The sequence below is a fragment of the Scylla paramamosain genome, chromosome 4 (assembly GCF_035594125.1).
Source record: "Scylla paramamosain isolate STU-SP2022 chromosome 4, ASM3559412v1, whole genome shotgun sequence".
In the NCBI taxonomy this organism is placed as follows: Eukaryota; Metazoa; Arthropoda; class Malacostraca; order Decapoda; family Portunidae; genus Scylla; species Scylla paramamosain.
This window is the reverse complement of record NC_087154.1, coordinates 21,116,156-21,136,475: the sequence shown is the minus strand read 5'-3', so window position 1 is coordinate 21,136,475 and position 20,320 is coordinate 21,116,156. Positions and strand designations below refer to the sequence as shown.

At 41.4% G+C, this 20,320-nt stretch overlaps 2 protein-coding genes across 9 annotated transcripts in view; one reads left to right on the top strand and one right to left on the bottom strand.

Moving 5' to 3' along the window:
• The window catches only part of LOC135099826 (cytochrome P450 9e2-like), a 34,359-nt gene extending 15,103 nt beyond the window's left edge, over positions 1–19,256 (bottom strand). Inside the window, exons 1-2 of one of the 2 annotated variants that reach the window (XM_064002398.1) lie at positions 19,098–19,256; positions 16,379–16,576 (exon numbers count right to left, since the gene is read on the bottom strand). In XM_064002398.1, the coding sequence (XP_063858468.1) occupies positions 16,379–16,558 (180 nt within the window). In that variant the 5' untranslated portion in view covers positions 16,559–16,576; positions 19,098–19,256. Of the gene's footprint in view, positions 1–16,378; positions 16,577–18,037; positions 18,103–19,097 lie in introns of those variants that run through there. The other variant, XM_064002399.1, reaches the window with a different exon arrangement.
• On the top strand, positions 1,586–9,812 carry LOC135099823 (uncharacterized). Of its 7 annotated transcripts, none has more exons than XR_010268397.1 (3): positions 1,586–5,189; positions 5,303–6,481; positions 8,158–9,431. XR_010268397.1 is itself a non-coding variant. In XM_064002390.1 (3 exons), the coding sequence occupies exon 2, from the start codon at positions 5,310–5,312 to the stop codon at positions 6,468–6,470; it is 1,161 nt and encodes a 386-aa protein (XP_063858460.1). In that variant the 5' UTR covers positions 4,586–5,189; positions 5,303–5,309; the 3' UTR covers positions 6,471–6,481; positions 8,158–9,431. The 7 variants fall into 7 exon arrangements, 4 of the variants coding, with proteins under 4 accessions (XP_063858460.1, XP_063858461.1, XP_063858459.1 ...); XM_064002390.1 differs by having other exon boundaries at positions 4,586–5,189; XM_064002391.1 differs by adding an exon at positions 9,709–9,812 and having other exon boundaries at positions 4,587–6,481; positions 8,158–9,301.
• Positions 19,257–20,320: the final 1,064 nt, after the last annotated feature.

Sequence of the window (20,320 nt, the reverse complement as noted above, 5' to 3'; positions counted from 1 at the left end):
GGAAAGGACTAAAAATTGTAATTAGCCCCTTTGAATTAGAGCCCATGTCAAGTGAAGTAATAGAGGTATTTCATCAGTAATATGTGAAATACACAAAACTGGTGGAACTAGAGCCAAAAAAGTCAGAGGAGCTCAATGAGTTCACCATGAAATACTAGAAAATATAGAATGTAAAAGAAAAGAGTTAAAGAATGACAAAGGATCAAAAAGTTCTCGCAAACGGTCTAGACATTCTAGTCTCATCTACTTCATCATGTTCATCAGCACAAAGAAAGCAAGAAGCAGCAGTAAAGGTAGCCAGACTTAGAAAGGAAATGGAATATCATGATAGTTTAAAAGAGGCAGAAGTTAGGTTAGCTAAAACAAAGGCAGAGGCAGAAGTTAGGTTAGCTAGAGACCAGGCAATGTTTGCAAAGAAAAACAAAGAGAGAGATTTAGCAGTCACTAGTGCAGAACTTAATGCTCTTAGCTTAGTTGAAGAAGAAGTAAAAATGCTTCCAGATAATGATGAAAGTGTAGAGAAGCAAAGTAATCTTCAACAATACATAGAGTCACAAAATGAAATGAAAACACAAGCAATTGCAAATCAACAAAGTGACAATGCCATGCCACACAAATATGTTACATTTTATCACCCACAGGAACCCTCTTCTTGCAATAGAGATAATGAATTGATGACAAATTAAGTAGATGGGAAAATAGTTAGTGAACCTCAAGCAATAAATCTCAACCCTACAACTCAAAGTCTTGTACCAAGTTCTCGTAGACACACTCATAATGTCAACATGCCTAATATTGTGAGACAGAATCATCAATCCTTTTCCCATCCTGGGGAAACCTTTGCAATTAACATACCTGATCCCAAATGGAGCCTCCCTCCAATAGAACCTAACACTTTTGATGGAGAACTCATGGAATTTCCAAGTTGGTTGAAAACTTTGAAACTTATGTAGAATCTAGAACTTCTATTAGTAGAGAGGGACTTGCCTAGTTAAACAGGTATACAACTGGTGAGGCAAAGGATGCTATTAAAATGTTAATGCACTTTAATTCTGATGCTGACTATGTGCAAGCAAAGAAAATTCTTAGGAATAGATTTGGAAACAAAACTATCACAGCTGATGCTTACACAAGAAAGTTAATGAATTGGCTACCAATCTCTCAGCATAACGTTCCAGCATTAACAGCATTCTCAGATTTTTTGAAGTGCTGTCTAGCTGCAATGAAACACTTCTCATTTGTCATTTCTAAATGACCCTAGAGAGCAGAGAAAGGTGCTAGTAAAACTCCCTGAACACAATGTTCATGACTGGAGAAAGCAAGTAATGATATATCTTGATACTAACAGTAATAACAACACTCCTAGTAGTGATGAAGAGCACCACCCATCCTTTGAAATGTTATGTGAATTTGTTCAGAAGGAAGCAAAAGGAACAAGCAATCCTTTTGTTTCCTGGGATTCAGTAAATAGGGAAGTAAATAATTGGATCAAAACTCAAACAAAGGCAACCAATTGGAAACCAAGGGGATCAAACATCATGACAAAGAATAGAGGGAGTAGAACTTTTATGGCTAAAGCAATTGAGGAAAAACCAATGTGGTCATTCCAAAGTAAAGTAAATGTACAAGCCAACAAACAGCATCCCAAGGAGCAGGAAAGGAAAGGACAGTTCTGTCATTACTGTACAAAGGATCATGATTTAGATGATTGCAAGGAATTTGCCAAACTTGATGGTAATACTAGGTACAAATTTCCTAAGGAAAAATGGTTATGTACAGGCTGTTTAAAAATGGGTCACAAGGGAAAGGATTGTAGAAGAAGGAAAGTTTGTAAAGTATGTCAGAGATACCATCCCACAACTCTTCACAATGATGACATAAGAACTGAGGCCAAAGGGTGCCAGAACAAGCAACTGAGCCTAAAGGTAATAAACCCACTGTAGTAGCAAATAAGGTCAAAGTGACAGAATCAGTGACACATGACATGCACACCATGATAGTTCCTGTATGGTGACATCATGTTAGTAATGAAGAGAATAAAGTTTTAGTGTATACCCTGCTGGATGAGCAATCTGATGCTTCATTCATCAAGGAAAGCACTCTGAATAAATTAGGAGTTAGCGGCCCATCAGTGTCACTTAATATCCACACAATAAGTGGAAAACAAATCACTGATTCTACCAAAATTCATGGACTTAGAGTGAGAGGTTATAATGAAGAAATGGAAATATCAATCCCTTCAGCATATTCAACAGAAAACATTTCAGCTGGACAGAGTCAGATACCAAGGCCTGAGACTGCTTGTGACTGGCCCCACTTAAAGCCAATCTCTGACAAACTAATGAAATCTGACCCAGATGTTGACATAGGACTCCTCATTGGTCTTGATTGTGCAGAAGCCATTATGGCAGAAGAGCAAATAGCAGGTGATAGCAAGAAGCATCCCTATGCTCGTAGGACAGAGCTAGGTTGGGGTATCATTGGTAGAATCTCACCCTATTCAAGTCCATTCGAGGATACAGTGGTAGTCTACAGAACAGTGACACAAAAAGTAGAAATCAATGAAGAAAAGAGGGTTAATTTCTTAGTGGTTTCTACTAAAACCAAAGAGATGATTAATCCTTCTCAAGTGAGAGATATGTTTGAACTTGACTTCAGTGATAGAAGGTCAACTAACACTCCATTACCATATGAAGATAAAAGGTTTATGAGTAAGATAAAAGAAGGAGTACATCAGCTGAAGGATGGACATTATGAGTTGCCCCTTCCTCTTAAAGATGATAACGTCAAGCTTCCAAACAACAAACTATTAGCAGAGCAGAGACTCAATAAGTTAAGAGCTAAATTTGAGAAGGATAATCAACACAAAGGTGATTACAAAGTGTCTATGGATGATATGATTACCAAAGGTTATGCAGAGGTTGTACCGACAAAGGATTTAGTTAGGAATGATGGTAAGGTCTGGTACATTCCACACCATGGAGTCTATCATTCGAGAAAGCCAAAGAAGTTGAGAGTTGTATTTGACTGTAGTGCAAACTACAGGAACCAGTCACTAAACAGTCACCTGTTACAAGGCCCAGACCTTACCAACAAACTTATTGGAGTGTTGTGTAGGTTTAGGCAAGAAAGCATTGCACTTGTATGTGATATAGAAGCATTGTACCATCAAGTGAAGGTCAACCCAGAACACAGAGACATGTTAAGATTCCTTTGGTGGGAAAATGATGACCTTAATAATGAGATAGCTGAATACAGGATGACAGCTCACCTGTTTGGAGCTACATCATCTCCAAGTGTAACCAACTTTGCACTTAAGAAAGCTGCAAATGACTATGGGTGTGGATCTGATGCAGCCAAGTTTGTAAGAAACAACTTTTATGTTGATGATGGTTTGAAGTCAGTAGCTACAATGGATGAAGCTTTCACTCTTATTCAGCAGAGAAAAGAATTATGTTACAAGGGAGGTTTTAACCTTCATAAGTTCTTGTCAAACAACAAAGATGTATTAGCTGCAATTTCTCCTCATGAGAGAGCAGATGGAATTAAAAGTTTGGATTTTAGTAAGAATGAAGACACACTGCCTATAGAAAGAACTTTGGGAGTTGAGTGGTGCATAGAATCTGACACATTTCAATTTAGAATAAAGCTGAAAGACAAGCCACTCACCAGGAGAGGCATTCTGTCAACAGTGAGCTCTATATATGATCCATTAGGTCTAGTGTCACCTCTCATACTGACTGGAAAGCAAATTTTACAAGAATTATGTAAGAATGCAGTTCAGTGGGATGATGATTATGTCAAACCTAAATGGATACAATGGAAGGATGAGCTGCACAAACTAGATCAGCTAAAAGTACCTAGATGTTACAAACCTGATTACTTTGGGGAAGTAGAAAAGGTTGAACTCCATCACTTTTCAGATGCCTGCCAAGAGGGATATGGCCAGTGCTCATATATTAGATTAATTAGCAAGACTGGCCGAATTCATTGTGCATTAATAATGGCAAAGTCACATGTCACACCTCTAAAAACCATGACAATTCCCAGACTAGAGCTATCAGCAGCAGTGGTGTCAGTTAGAATCCATAAACTCTTGAAGGGAGAACTTGAGTATAATAATGTGGAAGAAGTATTTTGGACAGACAGCAAAGTAGTCCTTGGTTACATTGCAAATGAAGCAAAGAGATTCCATGTATATGTTGCTAATAGAGTAGAAACAATTAGAGATCACACTTCACCAGATCAGTGGAAATTTGTAGACACACAGTATAACCCAGCAGATCATGCATCTAGAGGCATGACAGCAGATGAATTGTGTAATAGCAAGATCTGGTGGAATGGCCCAGAATTCCTTTGGCAACATAGCAAAATGGATAGCTATCCCCAGTACAAGGTCATAAATGAAAATGACCCTGAAGTGAAGAAAGTTGTATGTCATGCTGTAGGTACACAATAGCCCACAGATATACTAGAAAGACTTGAGTATTTTTCTGATTGGTTTTGTTAAACGCTGAGCCATCCTTGCTAGCAATGTGTATTAGGCGAGTAGGACAGGGAATAAAACGTGTGAGTCCTAAGACAGCTGGAGCAGAACTAAAGTGTACCACGCCTGCTATTTATTTCATTGGCTTCGACACAGATTAAAAATACACAGTGTGAAACCCCAAAACCCCGAACATCTGAGTAACTCAATTGAACCCCGAATAAACCCACCAACGTATCATTATGTTTCGGACCCAACACCCCCACTGAAACTAATGATGGGTATATACAATACAACACACATTAAATCAATACACACTCCTGTTTTAACTATCTACACACCCATAATAACTTTACTGAATTCACAAAGCTTTACTTTAGGTACAGGTTTAGTGAACATATCAGCAATATTTTGATCAGATGGTACATAGTTAAGTTGCACTACACCTCTCTGAACCTCTATCCTAATAAAATGGTATCTAATATCTATGTGCTTTGATCTCTGATGCTGGACAGGGTTTTCAACTAATTTCACTTCACGACTATTTAACTGACGTCACCGGTAGTCAACGAGATGCCCGCTTCACCAGCTCCACGACAGTTCGCTGCTAGTCTCCACACAGTCCACACCTCAACGCTGTCTGCTGTTCCGCTCGTCGACCACCTGGCTTCTGTTCACCGGCTTTCTCTTAGGAGTCAGCCTGGTAAGCCTTCACCCGCTACAGCAGGGTGTTAGCTGTATGGTGATTCCACATATATGATCTAAGGACGTATATGTTGGCTCTTGTGTTTCCTTCCCGTTTTCCGTTCTTTCTAGACGTGAGATGTCGGAACGGGAAAAGGGCTCAGGAACGCCTCGGCGTCCCCCCTCACCTGCTTCGGGAGGGAAGCGACGTGAGAAGGACCTTCTAGAAGGCGATGGCAAGCGGAGGAAGGCCTCCCGGGATAGTTCCAGTACTCAACCACCTCCCGCCTGTCCGCAGTCAGCTGCGGGCCCGAGCCACATCGGCGATACAGCGGTGCCTCCTTCGAGTGAAGTAACTTTGGACAAGCTTTCTACCCTTTTGGGTGCTCTAATTGAAAGATTAGACCAGCCGGCAGTCCCTCCAGTGTCGGTGGAGACTAACTTCACCTTCCCCCATTCTGATGATGAGGCAGCTGAAGCGCCTCGGTGTCTGCCCGAAGCTGATCCCCTTGACGACCTCGATCTGCTTACTGCCCCCGCTACACAGTCAACCGGTGATTCGGTGGTTGATGCGGATTTCCAGAAAGCTCTCGATGAGTTTGCTGGCCACTTCCGGGGTGAGGAAGAGACAGGTGACCCCTTATCTGACCGCCTGGCTGGCATTCTTAATGCCAGTCTGAGACGTCGGCCCTCTTCTGACGGTGTGAAGCTTACATGTGATAAGATCAAACTCCCGAGTAATGTACCCAATTTAAAGGTCCCAGCGACTAATTCTGCCATCACAAAGGCAATGAGCGTCGGTGGAAAGCTAGTTGACACTCGGCTGTCACTTACTAATAAACTGTTGACCAAGGCGTTGGTCCCCATTGCCTGTTGCATCAGTGATATTGGTGATAAGAAAGACAAGCCTGTAAACTACTACCTTGATGGTCTTAATAACAGCCTGAGGCTACTGACTTCCGCTGTTAACTACATCAATCAGCTTCGGAAAGAGGTTGCTCGAACTCATGTGAATGATTCTGCCTTGGCAGAGCTCTGCAATTGGGAGTGTGAGGTCGGCAAGGATGATTTATTCCCGTTCGATGTGATTAAGAAGTGTGAGGAAATTCACAAATCCAGGAAACTTGGGCGGCCCACCTTCCGCCCTTACAAAGCTCCTGGAAAACGATTTGCTTCACCTCGCCAGTTACCCTCACGCCCTCACTCTCAGCAGCCGAGACCACGTCACCAAACAAGGTCTTTTTTAGGCCAGAGGCCTCCCCAGGGGAAGGGGATGCCGAGACACAGAGCTCACCAGTGAAAGTACCTTTGGTAAGTCCCTTGTTAATGGACTTGTTTAATACTCCGGATAATTTTCATGGGGGAAAAATCTTTGATGCCAGGTTACAGTGGAACCTTCTTTCCTCGGATAAATGGATCTATGATGTGGTACATGGAAAATTTTTAGCTTTTGTGCGTGTCCCCATACAGGGGAGCCCTCCGGCTCCTCTTAGCTTGTCACTTTCAGATGAAAAAGCGCTGGACTCTGCCATGCTAAAGTTCTTGGAGCAGAGGATAGTTGAATTATGTGCACCAGGGGGACATGGTTTTCTTTCTAACATTTTTCCTACCATTAAGAGAGACGGCACAGCTAGAGTCATTCTGAATTTGAAAGAACTTAACGAATATGTGGACCATATACATTTTAAGATGGATACTCTCAAAGATGTGCTACCTTTAATCCACCAGAACTGTCATTTCATGTCTATTGACTTCAAAGACGCTTATTTTTCAGTCTATGTGAGGCCAGAGGACAGGAATTGGTTTAAATTTACTTGGCGTAACTCTACGTTCCGCTTTACTTGCCTTCCACAGGGTTTGACTTCAGCACCCCGTATTTTCACTAAATTGTTAAAACCTGTCCTCTCGCATCTTCATAAGTTGGGAATTTTCGTGTCAATGTATTTGGATGATTGCATCTTTATTGCTGACTCTGCTGACGTTTTAGGATCTAATGTGCTTTACGCTCTACACCTTTTTGACTCCTTAGGGCTCACAGTAAATCCTCACAAATCGGTCCTAGAGCCTACCCAAGAGATTGAGTTTCTTGGTGTGGTATTAAACTCTGTAGACATGACTGCCACTCTGACACCCAGGAGGAGGAAGCACATTAAGGCACAGGGTTCACTTCTACTGAACAAAGATGTTATATCCTTACTTGAACTCTCCTCCTTTATTGGTATGGCTGTAGCCTCTGACCCTGCCGTGGAGTTGGCACCACTCAGGTATAAGTACTTGGAAATAATTCGTAACAAGGAACTCGCACGGCATCATGGGAATTATAACTCACCTGTTATCTTGGACAATCATGCTCAGGGGTTAATCAAATGGTGGATTAATAATATAGATTCACAAACAAAGTCGTTACGATCCAGTCCCCACCAACTAGAATTGTTTTGTGACGCCTCCCTGACTGGCTGGGGCGCAGTGGTGGGGAATGCCAGGACTGCTGGTCACTGGGCTCATGATGAACTGGATCACATCAACTGTTTAGAATTAAAAGCTATTCTCATGGGTCTACAGTCTCTTTGCAAGGATAATTGGGGTACTCATATTCGCCTCCGTTCTGACAGTGTCACTGCACTTACCTGTTTAGATCGTTGTGGCAGTACTAAACTTTACCTTCATGTGATAGTGGAACAAATTTTTGAATGGGCTCTGTCAAGGGGTATTACTTTGTCAACACAGCATATACAGGGCCTACATAATACAGAGGCAGACAAACTATCCCGATTGAAAAACATGGATGCGGAATGGATGTTACTGCCTCATATTTTCCAAAGCATTTCTCAACTCTATTACACACCTGATGTTGACCTGTTTGCCACTCGCATAAATACACAATTACCTGCTTATGTTTCCTGGAAGCCAGATCCCTGTGCCATTCATGTTAATGCCTTCACGATGACTTGGTCAAATAAGAACTTCTATGCTTTCCCACCTTTCAGTATTATATCAAGGGTCCTCCAAAAGCTCCAGGAAGACGAAGCTACAGTGATGGTGATTCTTCCTCTATGGCCGACTCAAGTATGGTTCCCGACAGCCCTCCGCTTGCTAACGGCACCTCCTGTGCTTCTCCCCCGTCTTCCTCTCGTGCTGCCACAAAATCCAACTCTCACACATCCTCGGTCTCAAGTGTTGATCTTGACAGCGATGGTATTATCAGGGAATCGTACCAAAGTCGCGGCCTTTCGCCGGAAGTTGCCGGATTTCTGCTGCACTCCTGGAGGGAGAGCACGAGAGAACAGTATGGGTCGCATATTAAGAAATGGTTGTCATTTTGCTTCGGCAGGAAAATTGATCTCTTTCAGCCATCTTCAGCTGACCTTTTAGATTTCCTCCTTTCCGAATTTAGGAGGGGTGCAGGTAGGACTTACAGCTCCATCAACACGTTACGGTCGGCCATCTCGGCAGTGGCAAGTATCAATGGCCAGCCGGCAGGACAACATCCCTTAGCTACAAGGTTTATGAAAGCAGTCTTTCAGGTGAGACCGTCCTTACCCCGCTACGGTACGACCTGGGATCCTCACTTGATCTTGGATCACATCATAGGTCTTGGGCCCGATAAAGATTTGTCCTTGATTCAGTTATCAAGGAAGCTAACAATCCTTATGTTGCTCCTCTCTGGTCAACGCGGTCAGACTTTACATATGTTAGACATTAGGAACATGACTGTTTCGGACAGTCGGGTCTCTTTTAGGATTGGTGATCCGCTAAAAACTTCTAGGCCAGGTACACACTTGTCAGAATTGGTTTTCGTAGCCTATCCCCCAGACAGGAGGTTATGTGTTGTCACCTCAACGATGAGCTATCTAGAACGCACAAACAACATGCGGGGTTCGCTCACGGGTTTCTTTCTCACAACAAGACCTCCAGTCAAACTGGCTTCACGGGACACATTACGTCGCTGGACGAAAGATGTCATGCGAGCTGCTGGCATTAATCTTGGCATTTTTTCACCTCATTCTACCAGGTCGGCGTCAGCCAGTAAGGCGGCCCTGCGGCTCCCTTTGTCGACAATTATCTCTACTATTGGCTGGACCAGAGAATCTACATTCACGAAGTACTACAGGAAGCCCATAATTGATGCTGGTGAATTTTCCAGAACTGTACTCTCATAACTTGTAGTTCTTCACGCGCATTATTGTTGTAAGCCGTGCTGTTGTTGTACTTGTTTGGGTTTGTTACTGAATATTGGGTAATAAAAGGCTGTTCATGCTTCCACATTATTGTTCTTTAGCCTTTGAGTGGCTTGATAGGTTTGAGGAACCACTCTAAAGTTCTCGTTGACTACCGGTGACGTCAGTTAAATAGTCGTGAAGTGAAATTGGGAGATTAAACGAATACTTACCAAGTATGATGTTTGATCGTAATTTCACGAACATTTAACTGCGTCACTGAGGTAGTAAACGCCCTCCCTCCCTTCCCTAGTCTCTTGTAGCTCAGTTGTAGCTACAACTTGAATATTCTGGCTGCTTCCTCAAACCTATTCTCTGAAGGACTGACGTGGAGCTGGTGAAGCGGGCATCTCGTTTACTACCTCAGTGACGCAGTTAAATGTTCGTGAAATTACGATCAAACATCATACTTGGTAAGTATTCGTTTAATCTCCCAATTTTATGGCACCTTGGTTATCACAGTGTATAGTGCAGCTGTTTATCGAAGTACTTCCTGTCATATCTTCCAGTAATTGCAATAAAAACTTTGCCTCTTGAGTAGCGGCAGACAAGTCCATATACTCAGCTTCACAAGTAGACAGAGCAACTGTTCTCTGTTTTCTAGTCTTCCAAGAGATTAATGGACCCCCACTGGAAAGTTGGAAGCTATACCCGGTAATACTTCTGCGATCTTGTGCATTAGCCCAGTCAGCATCACAATACCCAATCAAATTCAGTGACTCATCTGACTTTTTAAAAGTCAAACATTGATCAATGGTACCTTTCAAATATCTTAATACATGCTTGGCCATAGTGAGATGAGAAGTAGTTGGATTAGTCATATTCTGAGACAATTTAGTTACAATAAAGCACAAATCAGGTCTAGTACATGTCCTTACATAGATCAGACTTCCAACTAATCCTCTATACATATTGATATCAGCCAGTTTTGATTCACTAGAACTAATACATACTTTGTTCACATCCATGTTACAAGGAGTATAGGCAGGTTTACAATGTTGCATACCAAATTTCTCAAGGATCTTTTCCACATATTTAGTTTGATTCATTTTAATTACATTATCATCACACACAAACTGTATACCTAGATACCAGGAAATTTTGCCTAGATCTTTCATCCTAAATTTATCACCCAGACTTTCCTTCATGTTCTTCAATTTTGCATCACTGCTGGCCGCAATTATTATGTCATCAACCCAAACTAATACATTGGTTACCTCATCATCAGTAATTCTGGTATAAAGACATGGGTCAGCAAATGACTGAGTTAAACTTAGGTCAACCAAATATGAGTGCAACAGTGAACTCCAATTTCTACCACTTTGTTTGAGACCATACAAGGATTTCTTTAATTTGTACACCAACTTCTCGCCACCATTACCCTCCACACAGAAACCCTTGGGTTGTTCAACATAAATTTCACAATCAATAGGTGCATTTAAGTAGGCAGTTTTTACATCCATTTGATGAACAACCAGGTCATGTTGTACAGCCAACTGCATTAAAGTTCTTACAGATGTGATCCTAGTAGTTGGGGAAAATGTTTCGTGATAATCTATACCTGCCTCCTGAGAGTAACCCCTAGCAACAAAACGAGCCTTGTACCTTGTCTCATTGTTAGGGTTAAACTTCAGGTCATATACCCACCTACTTCCCACAGCTTTTCTACCTTCAGGCAAAGTAGTAAGCTCAAAAGTCTCATTATCCTTTAGAGCATTCATTTCCAATTCCATAGCTTCTCGCCATTTATCAGAATCAGGAGATGCAATAGCATCTTGATATGTATAAGGTACACTGGCTAGTTTATAGCAATAGTCAACAGTACAATTCACAATACTGTCCAAAGCCTCATCCATTTCATCACCAACAATACAGTCACCAAAATATATGGGTTTACGTTTTACTCTTTCTGACCGCCTTAAACACACACTGTCCTCTGTTTGGTTACCAACTTCTGGGCTAGCTTCAGTGTCAGTACTACGTGTTGTAGTCCAGTCACATTCACTACCCCATGCTACATCTGAACTTACATCTACGCTAGGCCTGGTAAATTTGACACATCCAACTTTCCTTACTGTACCAGTCTTTGGAAATTCCAATATACAAGGTATGCTGGACTAGACTTATCATAGCCTACAAAAATTCCATCCTCACTTCTGGCATCAAGTTTTTTCTTCTGTTGTACATAGGCATAACATACAGAACCAAAAATGTGCATATTACTAATATTTGGCTTTTTACCTGCAAAAGCCTCGAATGGAGTCTTCTTAATCCTAAGGTTATAACATCTGTTTCTAATGTAAGCAGAGGCCATAACGGCATACGTCCACAGAAACTTTGGCAGACCAGACTCTATTAGTAAACATCTGGCCATTTCAAAAAGAGTACGCCAGCCTCTTTCAGCGGTACCATTTTGGTGAGGTGAGTAGGGAGAAGACATTTCATGCTTGATTTTATTTTCCACGAGTAAATCTGCGAATGCATTAGAAGTAAATTCCGTACCTTCATCACTTCTGAGACATTTCACTGAGCCATAGGGAGAAATGTCTGCTATGAAATGCTTAGTTGCCTGTAAGGTGTCACACTTATATTTGAGGAAGTATATCATGATAAGACCGGAGTAATCATCAACAAAACTGAGTGCATACTTAAAACCGTCCTTGGCAACAGGATCAATGGGACCAGCTAGGTCACAGTGTACCATATCTAGTTTAGCTTTTGAACGCTCATCAGCTTGTCTGTTTCTAAACTGAGTCATTTTCCCTTTAACACAAATGCCACAATCAAAGTCCTTTTCGTCACTAATTTTCATTCCGTTCACTACACCTTCAAGTTTCAAAATATCACTCACATTACAATGACCGAGAATTTCATGCCACTGTCTCAATGTATAGGACGCCCTATTTGAACAAACAGTATTGTTTAAGAAATACAGTCTACCATGCTTAACTATGTCAAACTTTGTACCGTTTGTAGATGTTAACTCTGCAGAATTTGGTTTAAACTCGATTGATGCACCCTTCTCAGTGGCAGCTTGAACCGAGAAAATATCTTGCTTGAAGGAAGGTACACAGAGAGCATTTTCCAGAATTGTTGTATGAACATTACCACAAGAGTCTACAAGGGTAACACAGGCATCACCCTTCTTTTTAACCAGATTATTTGTTCTACTACCATCAGCTAGTTCAATAAAATGTCTCTCAGGATCAAATTGCTTGTCAAAACACACAAATTTGGAGTCATCATTGATTATATGAGTAGTTGCACCACAGTCCACCATTAACTTGTTAACCACAACACATGATTCAGTCTCTGATCTCCGAAGCCCCACTTTAAACACAAAACTGTGGCTCTGACTGTCATAATCATCACTATAATCTTTTACGTTCCTGGCAGAGTCTTTACCACTGTTACCCCCCGAACTCTTCCAACAAAACTTCGTATCGTGGGAGTTATTCCTGCAGTTCTCACACCATCTTCTTAAAGTCTGGTTCGGTCTAGAGACACGGCAGTCGACCGATTTGTGACCCTGAAGACCGCACTTGAAACACGTACCACTGAATTTACGAGACTCTATCCTCATCACTCTGTCACTGTCACTTTTGTCGCCGCACGACTTCTCTGTCTCCTCGAAACTTCTGAGAGACACCTTGAACTCAGCAAATGTCAATGCCTTTTCTCTTTGTGTAATTACAGTCATAAATGGCTTGAATTCCGTAGGTAAACCCTTAAGCACCATTGCCACCAACAAGCTGTCACTAATAGTTTCACCAGACGTTTTAAGTGCAGTTGCCGCCGTCTCGGCTCGAATCACATAGTCTGTAACACTCTCGTTTTCTCCCTTAAGCAACGTTGTGAGCTCCGTGTACAGTGATATGACCTTGGGTTTACCTTTCGATAAGTAGTGTTCCCGTAAAATCCTCAGTGCCTCACGTCCATCGTCCTTCGCATCACGCATCACAAGGGATAGACTACGGTCATCCAGGAACTGAATCAACTCCGCAAATGCCTCGGCATTTTTGGTAACGTCTGCAGCAGTCGTACTTGATGCAGGAGGATCAATCACATTATGCAATTTCTGTAGCCGCATGTAGCCCAAAAACTTCACTTCCCATAACTCGTACTTGCGCTCATCACCATCAAAATACAGTCTGTTCCTGGGCCCATAACCTGTTAAACTCTGAGCCATCCTTGCTAGCAATGTGTATTAGGCGAGTAGGACAGGGAATAAAACGTGTGAGTCCTAAGACAGCTGGAGCAGAACTAAAGTGTACCACACCTGCTATTTATTTCATTGGCTTCGACACAGATTAAAAATACACAGTGTGAAACCCCAAAACCCCGAACATCTGAGTAACTCAATTGAACCCCGAATAAACCCACCAACGTATCATTATGTTTCGGACCCAACAGGTTTAAAGCAAAGAGGGCAGTTGCTGTATGTCTGAAGCTTCTGAACAATTTCAGAGGAAAAGGTGATATCACTACTAAAAGTAAAGGGAGACACATATGAGCCAGTAAATGTAGCAAAAGTGTCAGAAGCTGAAAATTAAGTTATAAAACAACTGCAAGCAAAGGTATTCCAAAAGGAGATAAATGTACTGAAATCATCTGCTAACCATAACTCTTTAAATAAATGGGACAATGGCAAGGGAACAAAAGTGATAGACAAGACCAGTTCCCTCTATAAGTTAGATCCCTTCATTGATAAAAGTGGTATCATGAGAGTAGGAGGAAGATTGAGGCTTTCTAATCTGACAGATGAATCCAAACATCCAGTCATCCTCCCCAAAACATCACACATAACCCAGCTGATAATATGCCACCACCACAAAAGAACAAATCATCAAGGCAGGGGCATAACTTTAAATGAAATCAGGTCATGTGGATACTGGATAGTAGGAAGATCATCCCTAGTGTCAAGGCATATTTCAAAGTGCATTATCTGTCGTAAAGTTAGAAGTACAACACAGGGACAGAAGATGGCAGACCTGCCTATTGACAGACTAGAACCATCACCTCCTTTTACATACTCAGCAGTAGATTTCTTTGGCCCTTTCTTTGTCAAAGAGGGGCGTAAAGAGTTTGAAAGATATGGAGTGCTCTTTACTTGCATGGCATGTAGGGCCGTGCACATACAGACAGCCAACAGCATGGATACAAGTTCCTTCCTAAGTGCATACCGTCGCTTTGTAGGACAAAGAGGGCCTTTAAGACAGTTGAGATGTGACCAAGGAACTAACTTTGTAGGAGCCAAATCAGAGTATGAGAAATGCTTGAAAGAATTAAATAACAATAAAGTCAGACAAGAACTCATGAAAGATCAATGTGACTGGATTGTTTTTAACATGAATGTACCCAGTCACATGGGAGGTATTTGGGAGAGCCAGATATGCACAGTGAGAAATGTACTCTCTGTGTTACTTGATCAGCATGGTACCCAGTTAGATGACCAAGATCTGAGAACCTTCTTAGTTGAAGCTGAAAATATACTTAATGGTCGTCCCCTAACTGTGGACCATCTTAACTCCCCAGAAAGTCCTACACCGTTGACACCCAGTAATTTGTTAACTATGAAAACAAAGGTAGTACTGCCTCCTCCAAGCATTTTCATTAAGAAGGACCTGTACTGCATAAAGAGATGGCGCAGAGCACAATACCTGGCCAACCAGTTCTGGTCCAGGTGGAAAAAGGAGAATGTGCAATTCCTACAACTTAGAAATAAGTGGATAACACCAAAGAGGAATCTCAGTGCAGATGACATAGTTATCATCAAGGATCAGAATGTAGCAAGGAATCAGTGGAAACTGGGAAGAATAACAGAAGCATCTCCTGATCATGATGGCCTAGTAAGAAAGGTTAAGGTCCTGGTGTCAGACTGTAATCTCGACAATCAGGGAAGACGCACAAAGGCAAACAGGACCATCATAGTCTAGTATTGCTGTTAGAAGGTAATGCATAATAATAGACCAGAGCATCCCTGCCAAGGAGCCAGTGTAACAAAACATATTATGTGCTAATCCTAGTTTTAAGGTACATACTAATGTTAATTTAAGGTAAATTGTTAGACAATTTAGGGAAGCCATGTTACTGTATGTAAAGCTTATGTACCTCATGTCATTATTCCTTGGCATTCATAAGTGAAATGTTCAATAGTTTTCTATTTGCATGAAAACGTGTAATATGTGTAAGTATTAGTATTCAATGCTATATTAAGCACCAAAGCCGATGCTCACTTGTTAGTAGAGTGTGGTTAACCCACTGGTCGCCTGCGGGCGTCACTCACGGCCAAGTCGCGCTCAGACAAAGACGGGCAGGATGGTGACCGAGGTAAATACTTTAATTTTGTAGTAAAAACTGATTGTCAAAGTGCCAAGTTGACTGCATGTATTGTTAATGAATATTGTAATATGTTGAAAGTGTTTAATATCAGTGTATAATGTTATTTTGTAAGAAACTGAGATGAGAACTTGTTCGTAATTCTTACGGTCATGCCTACCTCATTAATAAACGTCAGAGAGAGAGAACTGCCTTTCCTCGACCCTACGATGATGGGTGTGATCAGTAAAACAGATCACCTGAGAGCCAATTGATGCCCAGCCGGTGCGGCTACAAATATTCTTGATCTTTTTCTAACCTCTAATCCTTCTGTTTATGCTGTCACCCTGTTTTCTGTTGTTTGAGTGACTATGTAATCGTAGCTAAATAGTGGAAGGCTGGGAAGATTCAAGAGCATGGGCACGAGGGCAGGTTAAGTTGTTGTGCACATAGACGCAATTTGCAGCTATGGACTGAGAATGAGGATTCAGAAAGTAGGAAGGAACAAGTTTTTTTTTTTTTTTGTTTGTTTAAGGGTGTTTGTACATTTCTAGTAACAGATTAACAAAATTTATATATTACTGAAAGAAGACTAATCATCTCTGTGGCTTGAAAATAGACGTGGTGAGAGAGCAAAGTGTTTCTGAATATGGGCCATTGTAGCAAGCCTTACCTCTTCCTGAAGCTTCCATGGTTCCCTGGCGGCGAAGACAGACTTCAGTATGTGTCCGAGGAAAGGCGTGACAGGCAGGGTGGGCACGCCTCTCGAAGCCCAGTAGGAATGGCGCCACTTGGAATACAACAACGCCAACACCGCCACCGTCACCAGCAACACCCACACCTCCACGCCCATCACGCCGCGCCTTCAGTTCTGCGTTAAAATGACGCGTTCGAATTTAGTTTTGTGTTTAAAATCCAAATTTATTAAGTCTCGACTATCTAAAAAGGAAGTAATAATCAATCTGGTTATATCTGTAACTAGAAATGGCTAATTCAGAACTTCTTATTCAACGGCTAAGAGTAATTTGCCCAAGTGATTTGAAATTATACTGCGACCTCTTGTCGGAGCTTCAAATAATTTTAAATGTAGTTTTCAAATGGAGAGGTTGAACATCTTTCAACTTACTTTTATCTTAATGTGCAAGTTGTATATCGGACCTAGGCATCTTATTGCGCAGAACACACACAGTAAAGAGTATACATAGACAACCAAACAGTACAATATAATGACAGAAATCTTATCGGCAAATTTCGTTGTCATAACAGATTAAGAGAAATTATCCGAGTGTGTGCATCGTCAGCCATTTGGAGGCAAGCAACGGCACTGGCGTGTTGGCTGGTAACGCAACAGGTATTAGCCAGCTGCATTGTTGAAGTCTTGACCCTAATCAGTTTCACATTCATGAGTGACCTTGAAATAAGTCTTTCCCCCCCCCTCTCTCTCTCTCTCTCTCTCTCTCTCAGATAAATAATTTATTAACTCCTGTAATGCCACCCCCCCCTCCGGTTCCCCCCTCCTCCCTCCTCCTCACCGGTCCGATCAGAGCTCTAATGAGACGAGGCAAAGATCTTCACGATGAAGAAGAAAAAAAAAGAAGAGGAAGAGAGAAGAGGTGAAGCACGCACACACAATAGAAAAAAAAGAAAACATTTTTGATTGGTAATGGTTCTCGCCTTCATCGTCATGGCCAGAGGGTAGGGAGAGGTTAATTATCACACAGTACCTACAGTGTGGCTTTATTAGGAGGAACGAAAAATATAAAAATAGCCAAAATAATTAAATGAATAATACTGATGGGATTCTTTGGGTTGACTAACCCACTATGACACTTTATCGAGTGGTTAATCTAGAAAAAAAAAGAAAAGGCACTTGAAATTCTGGTATGGCATATACACTTACGAGTATACTCCGTTACTTAACACTACGAATACACAAGAAAATAATTACTTTTATAACTCCTCAAGAGTACCATTGATTCTGGGCACCGTTATATCCCTAAATAGCGTCACAGCCTTCATCCATCACTTCTCTACGGCAATAATATTGCTCACAACACATTCACAGTAGATTATATTTGACTAAAGAAACATTACATGGCTAACATTTTCCCAAGACTCTGTGGCCTGTCTCCACGTGGGACCAACACCGGCTATTTTATCTGTTGCCAGAGGGAAGGGAGACGCCATTCTGTTGCCAGAGGGAAGGGAGACGCTATTCTGTCAACACGTACAGTCACTATATCTTCACTAGAGACATGAATAATAAACATGAACACAGTAATATTCACTTCTAAATAAAAAAAATCAAATATTTCAGAGCTACGAGACCCACCTGTTGCCAGAGGGAAGGGAGACGCCATTCTGTGCTCTCCCCCTCAACACCCCCAGGCCTCTGAAGTTATTGGAACCTTAGCTAGTTCTCTCTCTCTCTTCTTTCACAAATAATTTTACTGAACCGTGAGTTTAAATAAAAATGCAGGAATAATTGGCTAGCAAGGTGAGCATATAGGCTGGACATTAGTTGAAGTTAATAATTGAATTCTAAATTACTAACATATTTTATAAGCTAGGGAATGACACCTTATGAGTTACTGGTAGGCTGACGCAACATGATGTAATCCTATTATTCGTATTACCACTGATTAGAGAAAACCACAGTTGAAATAAATAAAGACTATTTATAACAAATGTTTCAAGACTTCTAAATCACTCCCACGAATACACGCCTTATAAATATACTTTTTTCATATAATCACTAAACCTTTAATTACCGCTATTATCCTCCTCTTCACCGCAAGCTACAAAAGAAAACAATTATTGGGGAAACTCAAAGAAACACGGAAATATTAAAAAGGAGCGTTACACTCCTATATGTCATTCAAGCGTTCTATAGAACGCTTTAGTTCCTGATGCCCCGCCTTCTTCGTTAGCGGTGTGTGGCTTGACCGCCAGCAAGTGTCCCGCTGAGGAACCTGTTTCCCCCATGAATATCATCACTGATTTAATTCGTTCCAAATAGAAACATTGCTACTTATTAAAATAAGTCAGTTGCGATTCGGCAGCATTTATATGGGCAGTTTTGGCAGCTATCTCCGATGAAAATTTAATTTGTATATAGCGGGAATTTCAGGGTTCAGTCATTATAGCAATAATTCAAGATAGCAAAAAAACCACGGTTTATAGCTATGTCATAACCATATACCTATGCAATCGGGTGGACGGTGCCGTCCACAGGGAAGACGGGAAACCTCTTCATGAACGGTGAGTCACTCACAAAACTAATGAATTTCACTTTGAGTGTGTGTACTTTGCACAACTGTTTCCATCATTATATTTGAGCCAGTGATGGATCATTCTGTTGAAAAGTAGATGTGTTACGGTTATAAACTTACTGTAAATGAAAAGAAGGAAAGAAAAACGATCTTGTGCGTCTGGCAGCAACAACCCCACCCTGGAGTTCTGCATCCACCTACTACACCCACTTCTGCACTACTGACAGTGACTGATGACTGGGGTGACGAGATAAGTTGACGGGAAGCGTCGCTCCTGGCGATAGTGTCGTACTACCTTAGAGGAATCTTTGGCGGTTACTTCTCGATATTAGACGTAAAAGGAGAGAATGACTGATTTTAAAGACGCTTCAACAATGATGTCATATTCCTTGATTCGCCCCATACAACATAATATGATTGTCAATAAAATATTTTTCTTGCATGATTTCTCGATTATGTCGCAAATCAAGTTTTTCTTCTTTATGTGCATCCATAGAAAATTAAATAACAAGTAAAAAAGCAGCAAGTTGGTATCATGACAGATTTTTCGTTGCCGTCATCTGTGAAGCCCAGAGCGCTGAGTCATCATGATGCGTTCTTACGTCCAGGCCAAGATCAAGCCTTTTATAGCAACTTCGTGGGTGGAATACCGGAATTGTGTTGGAGTCTCAGCGAAGTACAGAGCAGTATGGGCAATATTACTGAAATATAGACAAACACTCGGTCATCGTAACACGTTTCCAAGGTTGCGAGATTTTTAGCATTACATGACGCGCGTGACAAGCGGAGTGAATCCTATGAGATCTAATCAGCTCAGGAATGTGGAGATAAGGAGACGTTGTTAATTTTTCCTTTCAGTCCTTGTCTAGAGTTATTTATCCCTTTGAGACTGTCTGCTGTTCATGCAGTCATGGAACAGAACCCTTTTCTTTGTGTTTTTCTCTTCTCGATGATATGAGTGCATGTGTTCTGTGACGATGCCTGACACATGATCTGACCATCAGCAACTACAAGTCTTATAGAACTAATTGTGTGCAACTTTGTTTTCATATTCAGCCAGTGTCCTCTCTATCATCATGTCCAGCTGGCAAGAACATAACGTGCATTGTTCCCAGTGGGATAAAAATAAAAACATATCATTACCAACACTCAAAACGTAAAAGAAGTATCACATGACAGAAAATAATATCCGTCGCTGATTTTGATAGGCCATATTTCAAAATGAAAAAAATTACCAAATATTGTTGTTACCGCCAAGCGGGTGAAAGAAGTTGTTGTGCAAGCGTGTTTGTTAATGAGAAAGGACCTGGAGATCAGGGCGAGGACCAAGACGAGACCTAAGT